The following is an 18441-nucleotide window of genomic DNA, read 5'->3' on the forward strand; positions in this document are numbered from 1 at the left end:
AAAAGGCTGTCATAGACCAGCTTATCTCTGAAACCTCTCCTGTCTTTAGACCTAGTAATGGTGTTGAAGTCACCTCCAAAGATAACCTGCTGAGCCGTAAAAAGAAAAGGCTTAATCTTTGTAAAGAGGCATTTCCTGTCCCATTTCATCTGGGGACCATAGATGTTTATCAGGCGCAGGTCCTGCCCCCCTCACAGAGACATCCGAAATCATACATCCTCCAATCTCTACCTCAATTACCCGTCGGCACGTTACCATACCGGAAAAAAGGACCGCAACCCCACTGTAAGGCTCGGCCGCAAGAGACCAAAAGGAGGGACCACGCTTCCACTCCTTCTTTGCCAGATGTATATCAGCCAGATTACTCAGATGGGTCTCTTGCAAAAACAAAATGTCAGCATCAAACTCGCTGAGCAAAAATAGGGCCATATGGCGAGCACTCACTGATTTTAAGCTGGCTACATTAATGGTTGTCACTTTTAATGGAGTGGGAACTGCCATTAGGATAATTGAAGCAGCCGTTTCTTAGCCTGACTACTCTCTCTCCCTGCAGAACCAGCGCGCTTCAGTGCACCCTGGGACTCATCATCCATAGACGATGCTCTACTTAACGAGTCCCATTCATCGTCATCATCTGACAGGACCCCAAACTTATTTGTCAAAGGCAAAACCTTAGGACTTTGGGTAACTGAACACCTTTTTTTCTTTTTTTTGTCCTTCTTCCTTTTCTCCTCCAACCATTCCACATCATCCTTGGACAAACTGGAAATTACAGTTTCCCCACTCTTACCCCCCCCCTTCACCCACACTCTCCCTTACCTTATTTACCACCAGGCCAGCCTCTTCACCATTTTCCCCACTCCTCTGCATCCCCTGGTCCCCAATTGAAGCCCTGAAATGTCAAGGGGGTGGGACTGGCACTGCACTTGATGCCCCTGCATCAGCACCTCTTGCCGCCTCTGCAATTTTGGAAGACATAGACACAGAAGGATTGGACACATTCTCGTTAACTGATACCTGACATACAGACTGGGAAGACACAGGCACACTAGGCAAATGCACAGACTGGGCGCCACAGATTTGGAAGACACTGACACACTGGGAATTGGCACAGACTGGGGCACCACAGACTGTGAAGACACAGGCACACTGGGCATTGGCACAGACTCAGAGGGATTCGCAGGCACCCTAGCTGCTGAGCTCTGAGCATCCTCCGTGTCCAGGCGGAAGAACTCTCTCATTAACTCAGGCTGGTTGTGCATTGCCTCAGGACACTGACTATAAGGATGCCCCACCGCATTGCACAAGTTGCACCTTATAATATTGCAATCCTTTGCCAAATGCCCTAAATCCTGACACAGAGAGCATTTCATTACTGGACAGGGGGATGCAAAGTGCCCTTTATCCCCACATTTATTACACAGCTTTGGCTGCCCTGGATAGAATATGGTCAGCCTGTCCCTCCCCAGGAAAGCTGAGGATGGCAGATGCTGGATGACATTGTCAATTACTCTCAATTTTAGCTGCACAGACCATCCCCCCGTCCATATTCCACGATCATCCATAATTTTCTGTAAGGGGCTCAGGATGTCTCCATATCTCCTCAGCCATACAGAGAAATCCCCTTGTGGTATGGATTCATTGTGCACAAGAATTGTCACCATTTTAATGAGTGGCTGGCGTGACACAACCTTGGGGATAAGCCCTTTCCAGTCCGGCAGGCTCCTACACACATGTTCATATTTTTCCCAAAATATGTCCAAAGACTCAGGACGGATAAAGGACAAATCATACTCATAGAAGCCAGTTGGACTGATCAGGGCAAAGATATCTGCGGGTCTAAAACCCATCTGCAGAATCTTATCCACCACAGCTCTCCTATATGGAGGAATACCCTCACCCTCCCATCGAAGCTGCACAACATTCCTCCTTTTAAATAGCGAGGAAAATAAAACATTTCCATGCTCCTTCCCTGCTTTCACCCCCCTCCCAGATCCTGCAGCAGCACCAGCATATGTTTTCCTCCCAGAAACTCCACCAGTAATTACAGCATTGTCTTTAAACACAACCACACCTGCTGACAAGGAGCCTGAAACAACATTTGAAGTCTTTGGAGCAGCAGAGACAAGACCCACCCCTCCCCCTGCTCTGAGCACTCAGCTGCTTTCCTGGGTTCAATCACAGTTTTGTCTACTGCAGAATCCCAAACAGTTGTAGCACTACTGCTCCCAGCATCTCCTCCACCTTTCTCAGGAACAACAGCTTTATCTGGTCCTCTGCAGTGTCCGTGATGCTCCTCTCTGTAGACTCTTCAACCAAAAGGTCAAAGTTATTTTCAGTTTTCCCACCAATTGCATTTACATTTTTTTCAGCAGGTGCATCAGGTTGCACTGCATGCTGCACATTGTCTATGGGTCTGGACTGACAGCCCATAGCACTACAACCCTCAGAAAGCACATTGTCATTATTAAAGTTCATATCACCACTTTGCACACACACTTTACCTGCTGTGTTGTTACCTTTGCTGTGTCATGGCTGATGGTGGGATCAAACTTCCTCCTGGTTGTTTTAGACTTTATGTTGAATCTTCTTCTCCACAGGTCTCTCTTTCACAGGGCGAGGAACAGTATCCATCTCCTCATCGTCATCTGAGGAATCCGCAGAGAAATTGAACTTTCTTCCATTCAGAGGGGATTCCAGCTCAGCGATTAACTTCAACATGCCAGTACCCCCCTTAACCTCCTGCACAGATGTTCCACATTGCTGCTGTAGAGGGAGGGAGACAGAGGCCTCCACCATTGGGGGCTCAGCAGATGTTTGAGGTGTTGAAGAGCTGGGCTTATCCTCCGGGCCCACTTTCTCACTCTCTGCTGACTCTGTTGGTACCTGAATCTCTTCACTGACTGGGTCACTCTCCATGCTGCTGGAAACGGCTCCTCTCCTCATACGGATGAAACGTTCCTCATTCCTGTATTTCTCCTTAAATGCTCCGCTGCTTTTCTTCAGAGAGCTTACAAGTTCTTTCTGCTTCCTCAAAGCTTGCTCCAAGTCCTTCAATTCAGGCCTCAGAGCCGGTCTCTTCTTGCTGTAGAGTTTGGCACAAAACAGCTTTTTCTTTTTAAATTCAGCTTTTAAAGCGGCCAATTTCTCCTCCTCTTTCTCAGTCCGCGTCAGCTTGTCCACAATTCTCCGTCTAAAGGTAGACAGGGATTCATCTCTCCTTGGGCCAGAACCAATGTCTTCCATAGACTGAGGCCTAGTCTCAGGCCTATCCAGGTGGCCCCAGCTGGGGTCCTCCCCAGGATCCAGCATCCCGCCTGGGGAAGAGAAGCAACTCTAGCTCCTGGCTTCTGGAAGCACAGGAGCAAAGGAACCAGAAATCTCACACCTCACTGTCAAGGAGTGGAATGGCAGTTTCCCACCATCCCTGTGCTGAGTTCCCGGGTCTGTACACCTGCTGTGCCCATTTTGAGGAGTTCCCATCATCCTTGTGCTGAGTTCCCAGGTCTGTACACCTGCTGTGCCCATTATAAGGGGTTCCACCATCCCTGTGCTGAGTTCCTGAGTCCGTACACCTGCTGTGCCCATTATGAGGGTTTCCCACTATTTCTGTGCTGAGTTCCCGGGTCAGTACACCTGCTGTGCCCCTTTTGAGGGGTTCCACCATCCCTGTGCTGAGTTCCCGGGTCTGTACACCTGCTGTGCCCATTATGAGAGTTCCCACTATTTCTGTGCTGAGCTCCCGGGTCTGTACACCTGCTGTGCCCATTATGAGGGGTTCCCACTATTTCTGTGCTGAGTTCCTGGGACGGTACAACTGCTGTGCCCATTATGAGGGGTTCCACCATCCCTGTACTGAGTTCCTGGGTCTGTACACCTGCTGTGCCCATTATGAGGGGTTCCCACTATTTCTGTGCTGAATTCCCGGGTCTGTACAACTGCTGTGCCCATTAATGAGGAGTTCCCGCCATCCCTGTTCTGAGTTCCCAGGTCTTTACACCTGCTGCGCCGATTATGAGGGGTTAATTTTGTTTATTGAAAAATCTTACAAACAACAACTTATATACAATAAAACCATAATAAATAAATTAATAAATAACATATTTACAAAATAATTAAATATAACTATACAAAACCAAAAACCAAACAAGAACATAATAAATAAACCAAATTGCGCACAGCATAAACCCTACGAGAGAGCCAGACTAAGGAACATCACCGTCACCATGCATGTAGCCTTTTATCAAAAATATATTTTATCTGAAAATCTAGGGGAGTGAAGCAAGGACAGAAAGAAAAGCCGCACACCCCGAGATCAACAGGCAGCAGCTACAGAGTCCTGATATTCCTCCACGCCTTTATCCAGGCCTCCTGCTGCCACCTGTCTTTCTCAAGACCCCGAATCTTCCCAACCTCACCCAGAATGTTCTGCACCACCACCTCAACAGGGAGGATTTTACTCCGTAAGGATACCTGGCACCGTGCACTCCACGTGAAATAACGGACTACTACACTAACTAAAAAAAGTGTTTCCAAATCATAATCCCGGCGAGTCTGGAATGCCCCATACACCCACTCTGCATAACTCATATGGGGGAGGAAGGGTACACTCAGAGCCCTCCCTACCCTCTTGTACACCTCTATATTAAAAGGGCACTGAAGCAAAAAATGATCCATGGACTCCACCGCACCTCCACACTCTACTCTCGGGCAGCCACGATCACTCACAGAGAGAAACTTCAGGTTGCCCTTCACATATAGTTTTCCATGGAAAGCGAGCCAAGCCTGATCCCTAAACTTCATTGGGATTCTCTCCAAATTAATCAAACGCAAACCCTCCCCCAAAACTAGGCTTGGGCAATCCCTTAAGGCCAGTGGTTCGCAAAAAACAGAGCTCATGATCCGCTTCTCAAGAAGTTTCCTTGGAAGAGATCTGATCTCCCCTGCCGTTACTTGCCACTGCCGAAGTATTTTCAAACACGGGGCAACATAAGTCGGGAGCTTATCATGCTTGACCCTCAGGCTTTTCACTGGCCCACCATTTTCCCAGTTTCGCAGAAAGGGCCTAAACCAGGACTGGAAAATACCAACCCACCCAGGCGGTCTCTCTGCCAACATGTTACCAAGGTTGTACTTTACAAACATCAGAGAGAAAAAGACTACAGGGTTGATCATTCCTAGACCACCCTCCCGCCTAGGAAGATAAGTCACACTCCTTTTGACAAGGTTTATTCTGTTTCCCCATAACAGCTGGAAGAAACAACTATAGATCCTGGTATAGAGAGACACTGGCAAAATGCAGACAAAACTGACATACAGAAAAATTGGAATCAGGTAACCTTTGATCAGATCAACCTTTTCCCTTAAGGAAAACCGCCAACTTTTCCAGCTCGCCACCTTGGCATTGGCATTCTCCAGCCTGCTCACCCAATTTGCATGACCATAGTCACCTGGGCCAAATTCAATGCCTAGAACTCTAATTTTTTGTTGGGGCTCCGGGAAGTCATCCGGGAGAACAAAGCTCTCACCTTCCACACCCATCCAGAAAGCTTCACACTTGTCCTGGTTGACCTTTGAACCTGATGCTTCCGCATACTGCCTTGTCACTGAGACCACCTCCTGCGCTTCCCCAGTCCCAGAGACAAAAACAGAAACGTCATCAGCATAAGCCACAACCTTCAAAGGAGGCTCACCAGCGATGCCCAAAGGTACCCCACACAATGGTCCACTCTCTAGCCTTCTAATGAAGGGGTCGATTGCAAACGCATATAGCAGAGGACTCAAAGGACACCCCTGACGCACACCTGAGCCAACCACAAAGGGCTGCCCAACCATTAACCAGAGGAAAGCTTTCAGCCCCTTTGTACAAAATCTTGAGCCAATCAATGAAACCCCCCTCCAGGCCATACTTGCCAAGAAGGAGCCATAGGTACTCATGATTAACCCTATCAAAGGCCTTAGCCTGATCCAATGTCAGCAGATATTTACCCCAACCAGCAGCCCTACAACGCTCCAAGGCCTCCCGGACAGCTAACACAGCTGAGAAAGTGCTTCTACCCTGGATTGCGCAGTGCTGGTGATGGGATAACAAATCGCCTGCCACTGATGATAATCGCCAGAAAAAAATCTTTGCCAGTATCTTTCTATCGACATTAAGAAGGCTAATGGGGCGCCAATTCTCAATCATCGAAGGATCTTTGCCCTTTGACAGAAGAACCACTGCAGATTGCCTCATGGAAGGAGGGAGAGAACCCTCACGCAAACAGCCATTAAAAACCTCCGCAAGGTGTGAAGCCAGGATCTTCTTAAAACATTTATAAAATTCGGCTGTCAAACCATCTGGCCCTGGAGTTTTCCTGATGGCTAGTTTATCAATAGCCTGGATCACCTCATCTGCAGTGATTTCATCTGTCAAATTCATCAAAGGAACAATATTTTCCAGACCTGGCGTAGAGTCCAAAAAACTCAACATCCCTGTCCGATCAAGGTTCTTTCCTCCCAGGAGATCAGCATAGTATGACCTGACGACCTCCAGGATCCCTGACCTAGACTTCGTCAGAGAGCCCGTACTGTCCTTCAGGCCATTGACCGTCTTAACTGCTACGCTCTGTTTACAATTCTGGTAAGGGTCAGGCGAATGGTATTTCCCATAGTCCCTTTCCTGAACCAAAGAGGCGTGCCGGTCATATTGATGGGTCCTCAGGAGGAGCTTCACCTCAGAGATCGCCCCAGAATCTCCTCCATTCGATACAAGGCGGTCAAGTTTCCTCCGCAAACGCTGGTAGGTGATATACTTATCTTGCTGTCTCTTTCTCCCTATGGCCTTGAAAAGCCTAACAGTCCGCTGTTTTATAAGCTCCCACCATTCTGACTTACTGTTGCAAAAGTCTAGGATAGTTACCTGTGCCTGAAAAAATTCCTCAAAGGATTGTCTTACTTCCTCGTCATCCAGGAGGGCCGAATTCAATCTCCAGATACCCCTCCCCCTAGGTGGCACGCCTGAGGCATTCAGAGTCAAATATAGAATACAGTGATCAGAAAACTCCACTGCCCGACAAACAGGTGCCGAAAAAGCAGAGTCCTCCTTTAAAAAAACCTATCTATCCTACTCTGACTATTACCTCGCTGAAAAGTGAACCCCGTGCTGTCTGGGCAGCGCTTAATGTGCACATCTACCAGACCTGCTTCCCTAACCATTGCATTTAGGAAAAGGCTGTCATAGCCCAGCTTATCTCTGAAACCTCTCCTGTCTTTAGGCCTAGTAATGGTGTTGAAGTCACCTCCAAAGATAACCTGCTGAGCCGTAAAAAGAAAAGGCTTAATCTTTGTAAAGAGGCATTTCCTGTCCCATTTTGTCTGGGGACCATAGATGTTAATCAGGCGCAGGTCCTGCCCCCTCACAGAGACATCCAAAATCATGCATCTCCCAATCTCTACCTCAATTACCCGTCGGCATGTTACCATACCGGAAAAAAGGACCGCAACCCCGCTGTAAGGCTCGGCCGCAAGAGACCAAAAGGAGGGACCACGCTTCCACTCCTTCTTTGCCAGATGTATATCAGCCAGATTACTGAGATGGGTCTCTTGCAAAAACAAAATGTCAGCATCAAACTCGCTGAGCAAAAATAAGGCCATATGACGAGCACTCACTGATTTTAAGCTGGCAACATTAATGGTTGCCACTTTTAACGGAGTGGGAACTGCCATTAGGATAATTGAGGCAGCCGTTTCTTAGCCTGACTACTCTCTCTCCCTGGAGAACCAGTGCGCTTCAATGCACCCTGGGACTCATCATCCATAGAAGACGCTGTACTCAACGAGTCCCATTCATCGTCATCATCTGACAGGACCCCAAACTTATTTTTCAAGGGCAAAACCTTAGGACTTTGGGCAACTGAACACCTTTTTTTTTTCCTTTTGCCCTTCTTCCTTTTCTCCTCCAACCATTCCACATCATCCTTGGACAAACTGCAAATTACAGTCTCCCCACTCTTAGCCTCCCCTTCACCCCCACTCTCCCTTACCTTATCTGCCACCAGGCCAGCCTCTTCACCATTTTCCCCACTCCTCTGCATCCCCTGGTCCCCAATAGAAGCCCTGAAATGTCGAGGGGGTGGGACTGGCACTGCACTTGATGCCCCTGCATCAGCACCTCTTGCGGCCTCTGCAATTTTGGAGGACATAGACACAGAAGGATTGGACACATTCTCGGTAACTGATACATGCAAACGCACAGACTGGGGCGCCACAGATTTGGAAGACACTGACACACTGGGAATTGGCACAGACTGGGAAATCACAGACTGGGAAGACACAGGCACACTAGGCAAACGCACAGACTGGGAAGACACAGGCACACTGGGCAAACGCACAGACTGGGAAGACACAGGCACACTGGGCAAACGCACAGACTGGGAAGACACAGGCACACTGGGCAAACGCACAGACTGGGAAGACACAGGCACACTAGGCAAACGCACAGACTGGGAAGACACAGGCACACTGGGCATTGGCACAGACTCAGAGGGAATCGCAGGCACCCTAGCTGCTGAGCTCTGAGCATCCTCCATGTCCAGGCGGAAGAACTCTCTCATGAGCTCAGGCTGGTTATGCATTGCCTCGGGACACTGGCTATAAGGATGCCCAACCGAATTGCACAAGTTGCACCTTATAATGTTGCAATCCTTTGCCAAATGCCCTAAATCCTGACACAGAGAGCATTTCATCACTGGACAGGAGGATGCAAAGTGCCCTTTATCCCCACATTTATTACACAGTTTTGGCTGGCCTGGATAGAAGATGGTCAGTCTGTCCCTCCCCAGGAAAGCTGAGGATGGCAGATGCTGGATGACATTATCAATAACCCTCAGTTTTAGCTGCACAGACCATCCCCCCGTCCATATTCCTCGGTCATCCATAATTTTGTGTAAGGGGCTCAGGATGTCTCCATATCTCCTCAGCCATACAGATAAATCCCCTTGTGGTATGGACTCATTGCGCACAAGAATCGTCACCATTTTAATAAGTGGCTGACGTGACACAACTTTGGGGATGAGCCCTCTCCAGTCCGGCAGGCTCCTACACACATGCTCATATTTCTCCCAAAATATGTCCAAAGACTCCGGACGGATAAAGGACAAATCATACTCATAGGAGCCGGTCGGACTGATCAGGGCGAAGATATCTTCGGGTCTAAACCCCATCTGCAGAATCTTATCAACCACAGCTCTCCTATATGGGGGAATACCTTCGCCTTCCCATCTGAGCTGAACCACATTCCTCCTTTTAAATAGTGAGGAAGATAAACCATTTCCATGCTCCCCCCTACCAGATCCTGTAGCAGCACCAGCATAGGTTTTCCTCCCAGACATACCAGTAATTACAGCATTGTCCTTAGACACAACCACACCTGCTGACAAGGAGCCTGAAACATCCCTTGCAGTCTTTGGAGCAGCAGAGACAAGACCCACCCCCTCCCCCTTCTCTAAGCACTCAGCTGCTTTCCTGGGTTCAATCACAGTTTTTTTTACTGCAGAATCCCCAACAGTTGTAGCACTACTGCTCCCAGCATCTCCTGCACCATTTTCAGGAACAACAGCTTTATTTGGGTCAGGAAAAGCCTTTGCAATGTCCGTGGTGCTCCTCTCTGCAGACACTTCAACCAAAAGCTCAAAGTTATTTTCAGTTTTCCCACCAATCGCATTTAAAGTTTTTTTAGCAGGTGCATCAGGTTGCACTGCATGCTGCACATTGTCTATGGGTGTGGGCTGACAGCCCATAGCACTACAACCCTCAGCAAGCACATTGTCATTAAAGTTCACATCACCACCTTGCACACACACTGTACCTGCTTGCTGTGTTGTTACCTCTGCAGTGTCATGGTTGACGGTGGGATCAAACTTCCTCCTGGTTGTTGCAGGCTTCATGGTGAATTTTCCTCTCTCCACAGGTCTCTCTTTCATAGGGCGAGGAACGGTATCCATCTCCTCATCTGAGGAATCCGCAGAAAAATGTAACTTTCTTCCATCCAGAGGGGTTTCCAGCTCAGCGATGAACTCCAACATGCCAGTACCCCCCTCAACCTCCTGCTCAGATGTTCCACATTGCTGCTGCAGAGGGAGGGAGACAGAGGCCTCCGCCATTGGGGGCTCAGCAGATGTCTGAGGTGTTGAAGAGCTGGGCTCATCCTCCGGGCCCACTTTCTCACTCTCTGCTGACTCTGTCGGTACCTGAATCTCCTCACTGGCTGGGTCACTCTCCATGCTGGAAACGGCTCCTCTCCTCATACGGCTGAAACGTTCCTCATTCCTGTATTTCTCCTTAAAAGCTCCGCTACTTTCCTTCAGAGAACTCACCAACTCTTTCTGCTTCCTCAAAGCTTGCTCCAAGTCCTTTAATTCAGGCCTCAGAGCCGGTCTCTTCTTACTGTACAGTTTGGCACAATACAACTTTTTCTTTTTAAATTCAGTTTTTAAAGCTGCCAATTTCTCCTCCTCTTTCTCAATCCTTGTCAGCTTGTCCACAATCCTCCGTCTAAAGGTAGATAGGGATTCACCCCTCCTTGGGCCGAGCTCCATGTCTTCCATAGGCTGAGGCCTAGTCTCAGGCCTATCCAGGGGGCCCCCGCCGGGGTCCTCCCCAGGATCCAGCATCCCTCCTGGGGCAGAGAAACAACTCTAGCCCCTGGCTTCTGGAAGCACACGAGCTAAGGAATCAGCAACCTCACACCTCGCTGTCAGGGAGTGGAATGGCAGTTTCCCACCATCCCTGTGCTGAGTTGTAATTTTTTTTAATTGTTGCCATTTTGGGAAGTTACCTGAGCACATGCAGTTGTGCCAGGACCCAAAAGGAATAGAAGCAGTTAAAAAAAAGACATTTTTGGGTTTACCAAATCATGTTTTATGTATTTAATTAATTAATTCTCCATCTAACGGGCTGTGGTATTGGTGTGTCCTTTGCCTACATACTTACTGCTAATAGGAATTGGGAGGTATGCTCTCTATTTGTCCTGGTAACCATTGTCATGGAGACAAAAAGTGATGAGAAATCCAATATTTCCAATAGCAAGAATTAAAGTAAAAGAAAAAAATACTAAAGGCACGACCAGTTTCCCCTCGAAGATTTACCCCCTTCGTGACCAGGCGGTTTTTTGCGATACGGCACTGCGTTACCCTTACCGACAAATGGGCATTCATGCAACAGTGTACCCAAATAAAATTGATGTCCTTTTTTCCCCAGAAATAGAACTTTCTTTTGGCCATATTTGACCCCCATTGTGTGTTTTTATTTTTTACGCTATAAACAAAAGACCGGTGATTTTGAAGAAAAAAAAAAAAACAATATTTTTTTCCTTTTGCTATAAAATATATCCAATAAAAAATCTTTAAAAATCAAATATTTTCATAAATTTAGACCAATATGTATTCTGCTACATATTTTTGGTAAAAAAAAAAAAATCCCAATAAGCGTATATTGATTGGTTTGCACAAAAGTTATAGCGTCTACAAATTATTGAATATATACTGGAATTTTTATTTATTTTTATACTAGTAATGGCAGCAATCAGAGACTTATAGGGGGCCTGTGATATTGCGGTGAAGAATCGGACACTAACTGACACTTTGTAGGAACCATTGACAGTGACACTAATACAGTGATTAGTGCTGAAAATATGCACTGTCACTGTACTAATGACACTGGCTGGGAAGAGGTTAAATATTGGGGTAATCAAAAAGATAACTGTGTGCCTAACCAGTGTTTGTGTACTGTGTGCTGCTTTTACTAAGAGATGTTCTTTGCAGAGACACAAAATCCATCACTTTCGCCCTTGTCAGAACGGAACTCTTCCTTGCAGAGTTCTATTCTGTGTCTCTGCCCGATGATCGGTGGGTGCCAGCGGACATCCAGTACCCGGCACCTACAGATTGGCTTCTGCTGTGAGTAATCACAGCAGAAGCGGCCCACCGGGGGCGCGCATGTGCGCCCTCCTAGGCAGAAGTGCTGAGTCACACATATATACATAATTCTGCGCAGGAGGGCTTTCCCTGTAGCAGTATATCTGCTATAGGGTGGTCCTTAAGTGGTTAAAATAACAAACATGTTATACTAACCCGCTCTGTGTAATGGTTTTGCATAGAACAGCCCAATCCTCTTCTTGGGTCCCCCGCCATTGATCCTGGTCCCTTCCCCCTCCACTGAGTGCCCCCATAGCATATTTTCTATGGGGGCACTCATGAATGCTCACTCTTGAGCCCTAGTGTGTGTGTCCATTGACACACAGAGCACGGCTCGGCCCAGCCCCCAACTCTCTCCTCGTTGACTCTGATATCTGAGCCAATGAGGAGCAAGAATGCTGAGAGAGCCCCTCTGCACTTGTGCACATCACTGGATTGGGATTTGGCACAGTTACGTATTTGGGGGGGGGGGGGGGGCGGGGGAAGCTGCATTCAAAAGGTTTTTTTTTTTTAAAAAAACCTTCTGCCTTTACAACAATTTTATAGGTAAATCTTCCAGTGGGGACAACTGTGGCAGAGACCATGTCTGAAAGTGGAATTCACCTTACTTTTTAGAGATTTTCTGTGACTTCCTATTGCATCTCCAGAACAGAAAATGAAGACAAATCTCCCCAACAGATAGCAAAAAAAAAAAGTGCACAACACATTGGGAGTCATTACAGAAACTGGTACACCGGTGGTATTATACACCTCAAAGACTTGTGGTTATCTTCCCAACCTCCTCACCAATCTACTGGCATCATTGTGGGACATTAGGGTCCCTACTACATATTTAGTGACCTTGTCCTCAGATTATGCGGTTTTGGAAAACATATTTTCTGTTTTATTACCTCTGTCACCCATATTTCCTGCCCACCAGATCCTAAACTGGCCCTGCTCCATATCGGGACTGACCAATGGCCTCCTCATCGTCAAACATTCCTGACACATGTTTTCATTGCAGCGCGTTTGGCTTTAGCTAGGCACTGGAAAAATCCGACCCCTCCCAACCTCCATGGAGGTAACACCAGTGGTGTGTTTTGGTTTTGTGCTGCCCTAGGCAAGACTAAAATCAGTGACCCCCCATCTACATTTTCCCCACCCATCCTGCTTCAGATCCACCACTTAATTTGTAAACTCCACCCCTTCCTCTTTAGGCTCCATCCCTTCCTATTAAAGCTCCACCTCTTCAGAGGTGGGGGAATGGAGAGGTGGTGAGAGAGAGGAGGGGTGAGAGAGAGAGATAGAGGGGGGTGAGAGAGAAAGAGAGGAGGGGTGAGAGAGAGAGATAGAGGGGGGTGAGAGAGAGAGGAGGGGTGAGAGAGAGAGAGAGAGAGAGGGGTGAGAGAGAAAGAGAGGAGGGGTGAGAGAGAGGAGGGGTGAGAGAGAGAGATAGAGGGGGGGGGTGAGAGAGAGAGGAGGGGTGATAGAGAGAGATAGAGGGGTGAGAGAGAAAGAGAGGAGGGGTGAGAGAGAGGAGGGGTGATAGAGAGAGATAGAGGGGGGTGAGAGAGAAAGAGAGGAGGGGTGAGAGAGAGGAGGGGTGATAGAGAGAGATAGAGGGGGGTGAGAGAGAAAGAGAGGAGGGGTGAGAGAGGAGGGGTGAGAGAGAGAGGAGGGGAGAGAGAGAGAGAGAGAGAGAGAGAGGTGGTGAGAGAGAGGAGGGGTGATAGAGAGAGATAGAGGGGGGTGAGAGAGAAAGAGAGGAGGGGTGAGAGAGGAGGGGTGAGAGAGAGAGGAGGGGTGAGAGAGAGAGAGAGGGGTGAGAGAGAGGAGGGGTGATAGAGAGAGATAGAGGGGGGTGAGAGAGAAAGAGAGGAGGGGTGAGAGAGGAGGGGTGAGAGAGAGAGGAGGGGTGAGAGAGAGAGAGAGGGGTGAGAGAGAGGAGGGGTGATAGAGAGAGATAGAGGGGGGTGAGAGAGAAAGAGAGGAGGGGTGAGAGAGGAGGGGTGATAGAGAGAGATAGAGGGGGTGAGAGAGAAAGAGAGGAGGGGTGAGAGAGAGAGATAGAGGGGGTGAGAGAGAAAGAGAGGAGGGGTGAGAGAGAGGAGGGGTGATAGAGAGAGATAGAGGGGGGTGAGAGAGAAAGAGAGGAGGGGTGAGAGAGAGAGGAGGGGCGAGAGAGAAAGAGAGGAGGGGTGAGAGAGGAGGGGTGAGAGAGAGGAGGGGTGATAGAGAGAGATAGAGGGGGGTGAGAGAGAAAGAGAGGAGGGGTGAGAGAGAGAGATAGAGGGGGGTGAGAGAGAAAAGTTTTTTTTACATTTTTGTTATTGGATGTGTTTTATAGAAGAAAGTAAAAAATATTATTTTTTTTTTTGTTTTTTTGTTTTTTTTTTATTCAAAACGGTCGCTCTTTTTTTGTTTATAGCGCAAAAAAAAATAAAAACAGCAGAGGCGATCAAAGTTCTATTTATGGGGAAAAAAGGATTTATGTAGAACGTTGCGTGACCGCGCAATTGTCAGCTAAAATAATGCAGGGCCAAAAAGCAAAAAGAAAAAAATGGCCTGGTCATAAAGGGGGGGGGGGGGGAGGGGGTCAAATCTTCCGGAGGTGGTTATACCTGACCAATGCCTTTCTATTGGATTACACTGATTTACTTCTGTCTTTTTTGTTTATGTTCTGATTTGTATATTTTGCAAAATGTAATAAATAAATACAATTTATAATATATATATATATATATATATATATATATATATATATATATATATATATATATAATTATATATATATATAATTATATATGTATATATATATATATATATATATATAAAATAAATATATTATATAAATTGTATTTATTTATTAAATTCTGCAAAATAATAATTATATATATATATAGTTATATTTAAATAAAAAATAAAATTGAATAAATAGATAAAGTATAGAATAATTAAGTGAATAAATAAATAAATTAAGTGAGAGAGATTCAATTTATTTGTTACTTTATCCAAAACTAAAAAAAATGTTCTGTCAATACATAGATTTTAATGAGTCTAGTTAGTACCATTGTTTTCATGAGCTAAGGGGTCTACCTGGAATTTACAAAGGATCCCCTAGGTCAGTTGTGAGGCGTACCTGGCTGCCAAATAATGATGTCATGGTTTTCTTAGGAACTCCATCTTTATGAATGTAGTCACTATGGGATTGATTTACTAAAACTGGAGAGTGCAAAATGTGGTGCATCTCAGCAGAGTAACCAATCAGCTTCCAGATTTTTTTCCTTAATTGAACAAACTGAAGTTAGAAGCGGTTTGGCTCCCATCCACAGCTGCACCAGATCTTGCCTTCTCCAGTTTAAGTAAGTCAACCCCTAAGTCCTCTTTGAACCCTATTACTGTGATATGCTCCTCTCTGTCTTCCTCCTGCTGACTCTCTGTCTCCTCCCTGCTCTCCTACCTTCCAGGTTCCTCTAACAGTCTGCAGACCCTCTCTGGTCAGATCCAATCTCGGGCTCCCAGGGTTCTTCCTGTCGTCAAAGAGGAAGACGAGATGGTCCTTCAAGGGAATCAATGACACCTACTCCTCTTCTCTTTCCAGACTCCTTCTGTCTTTTTTTCAATCTTTTATTTCTACTGTTCGTAACATTATTATTTTTATTGGTGCCATATATTACTTTTTTAATTGATATTTGTTTCAAAAAATGGATTCTGATGTAAATGCCAAACCTATTTGTATGTCTGGTCACGTATAAAGATCTGGATGGTGATTTGAAAATACACTTTGCGCCTTTTTATTTTTGAAGCCAAGGAAATCATTTTATCATATGTATCTGGTTGAACCTAAAGTTTAGATACGGTAAATTTAAAAAAACCTTTTTTGATAGCTTCACCCCTCCTATAGTAAAGCTTGAATGTTTGTTTAGTCTAAGGGAGCCGGTGCTCTCCTCCAAGTCTGCAATGTGGCCGGGCCTTCCGCATCCTCACACAATTCATGAAAGACTTCTGGTCCTGTGTAGTACATGATGATGAGGTTGTCTGCAAATGAGCATCCATCACAGTGGCGTAGCATGATGGTGGAAGCCGGTCTTGTCGCCCCAGGCACTACATTTAAAATGGCACAGACAAGGCTGGTACCACCATAAGGCAGCCCAGGCAGCCGGCAAACTAAAATGGGCCTCCATGCTGCGCCCTCTTTCCAACCGCGGTGTAATCAGGGTGGGAGTATCTTTGGGGCGTGATCAGGGTGCGGGTATCTGGGGATGTGATCAGAGTCAGGGGGGGTATCTGGGGGTGTGATCAGAGTGGAGGAACCTGGGGGGGGGGGTATTCCTCTGACATAGGAAGAACCTTGTCTTGGTGAAAACCAAGGAATAAATGGTAATAAGAAGGTTCTCATTTGGTTTCTTGGCTCCAACACTCACTGACCAACTGGCACCACTGGCAAGAAAACTAAAATGGGCCCCCACGCTGCACCCTCTTTCCAACCAGGGTGAATCTGAGTGGAGGAATCAGGGGGGTATCTGGGGATGTGATTAGAGTGGGGGGTGTCTAGGGATGTAATACAGGTGGGAGTATCTGGTGGGGCATGATCAGGGTGGGGGGTATCTGGGGGTATGATCAGAGTCGGCGGGGGGTATTTGGGGGTGTGATCAGAGTGGAGAAATCTACATAGGAAGAACCTTGTCTTGATGAAAACCAAGGAACGAATGGTAATAAGAAGGTCATCATTTGCTTTTTGGGCTCTAACACTCACTCGCCAACTTACAACACCATAATACAGCCCAATTCATGAAAGACTTCTGGTCCTGTGTAGTACATGATGTTGAGGTTGTCTGCAAATGAGCATCCATCACAGTGGCGTAGCGTGATGGTGGAAGCCGGTGTGGTCGCCCCAGGCACTACATTTAAAATGGCGCAGACAAGGCTGGTACCACCATAATACAGCCCAGGCAGCAGGAAAACAAAAATGAGCCTCCACGCTGTGCCCTCTCTCCAACTGGGGTGAATCTGAGTGGAGGAATCGGGGGGGGGATCTTGGGGATGTGATCAGAGCAGGGGGTATTAAGGGGTGTAATCAGGGTGGGAGTATCTGTGAGGAATGACAGGGTGGGGATATCTGGGGGTGTGATCAGAGTTAGGGGGTATCTGGGGGTGTGATCAGAGTTGAGGAATCTGGGGGGGGGGGGTATTCCTCCTACATCGGAAGAACCTTGTCTTGGTGAAAACCAAGGAATGGATGGTAATTAGAAGGTTCTCATTTGGTTTCTTGGCTCTAACACTCAGTGACCAACTGGCACCACCATAAGGCAGCCCAGGCAGCAGGAAAACTAAACTGGGCCTCCATGCTGCGCCCTCTTTCCAACCGGGGTGAATCTGAGTGGAGGAATCGGGGGGGGGGGAGGGGGTATCTCAGTGATGTGATCAGAGTGGGGGGTATATAGGGGTGTAATCAGGGTGGGAGTATCTGTGGGGCGTGATCAGGGTGGGGGGATCTTGGGGATGTGATCAGAGTGGGGGGGTATCTGGGGGTGTGATCAGAGTTGAGGAATCTGGGGGGGGGGGGTATTCCTCCTACATCGGAAGAACCTTGTCTTGGTGAAAACCAAGGAATGGATGGTAATTAGAAGGTTCTCATTTGGTTTCTTGGCTCTAACACTCAGTGACCAACTGGCACCACCATAAGGCAGCCCAGGCAGCAGGAAAACTAAAATGGGCCTCCATGCTGCGCCCTCTTTCCAACTGGGGTGAATCTGAGTGGAGGAATCGGGGGGGGGGGATCTTGGGGATGTGATCAGAGCAGGGGGTATTAAGGGGTGTAATCAGGGTGGGAGTATCTGTGAGGAATGATCAGGGTGGGGGTATATGGGGGTGTGATCAGAGTTGGGGGGATATCTGGGAGTGTGATGAGTTGGGGGGGGGGGAAATCTGGGGGTGTGATCAGAGTGGGGTAATCTGGGGGGGGAGGTATTCCTCCTACATCGGAAGAACCTTGTCTTGGTGAAAACCAAGGAATGAATGGTAATAAAAAGGTTCTCATTTGGTTTCTTCGCTCCAACACTCACTGACCATCTGGCACCACCATAAGGCAGCCCAGGCAGCAGGAAAACTAAAATGGGCCTCCACGCTGCGCCCTCTTTCCAACCGGGATGAATCTGAGTGGAGGAATCGGGGGGGGGGGATCTTGGGGATGTGACCAGAGTGGGGGGTATCAAGGGGTGTAATCAGGGTGGGAGTATCTGTGTGGTATGATCAGGGTGGGGGTATATGGGGGTGTGATCAGAGTTGGGGGGATATCTGGGGGTGTGATGAGTCGGGGGGGGGTCTGGGGGTGTGATCAGAGTGGGGTAATCTGGGGGGGGGTATTCCTCCTACATCGGAAGAACCTTGTCTTGGTGAAAACCAAGGAATGAATGGTAATTAGAAGGTTCTCATTTGGTTTCTTCGTTCCAACACTCAATGACCAACTGGCACCGCCATAAGGCAGCCCAGGCAGCAGGAAAACTAA

The 18441-nt window shown here is 47.4% G+C and overlaps 1 protein-coding gene across 1 annotated transcript in view; it reads left to right on the top strand.

Annotated features, from left to right (window-relative positions):
• Positions 1-15598, top strand: part of TMIE (transmembrane inner ear) — a 184354-nt gene extending 168756 nt beyond the window's left edge. Inside the window, exon 4 of the mRNA XM_082258797.1 lies at positions 15401-15598. Coding sequence (XP_082114923.1) covers positions 15401-15510 — 110 coding nt within the window. The 3' untranslated portion in view covers positions 15511-15598. The remainder of the gene's footprint in view (positions 1-15400) is intronic.
• Positions 15599-18441: the final 2843 nt, after the last annotated feature.

The sequence above is a fragment of the Pelophylax lessonae genome (assembly GCF_965119305.1).
Source record: "Pelophylax lessonae genome assembly, chromosome: 5".
NCBI lineage: Eukaryota > Metazoa > Chordata > Amphibia > Anura > Ranidae > Pelophylax > Pelophylax lessonae.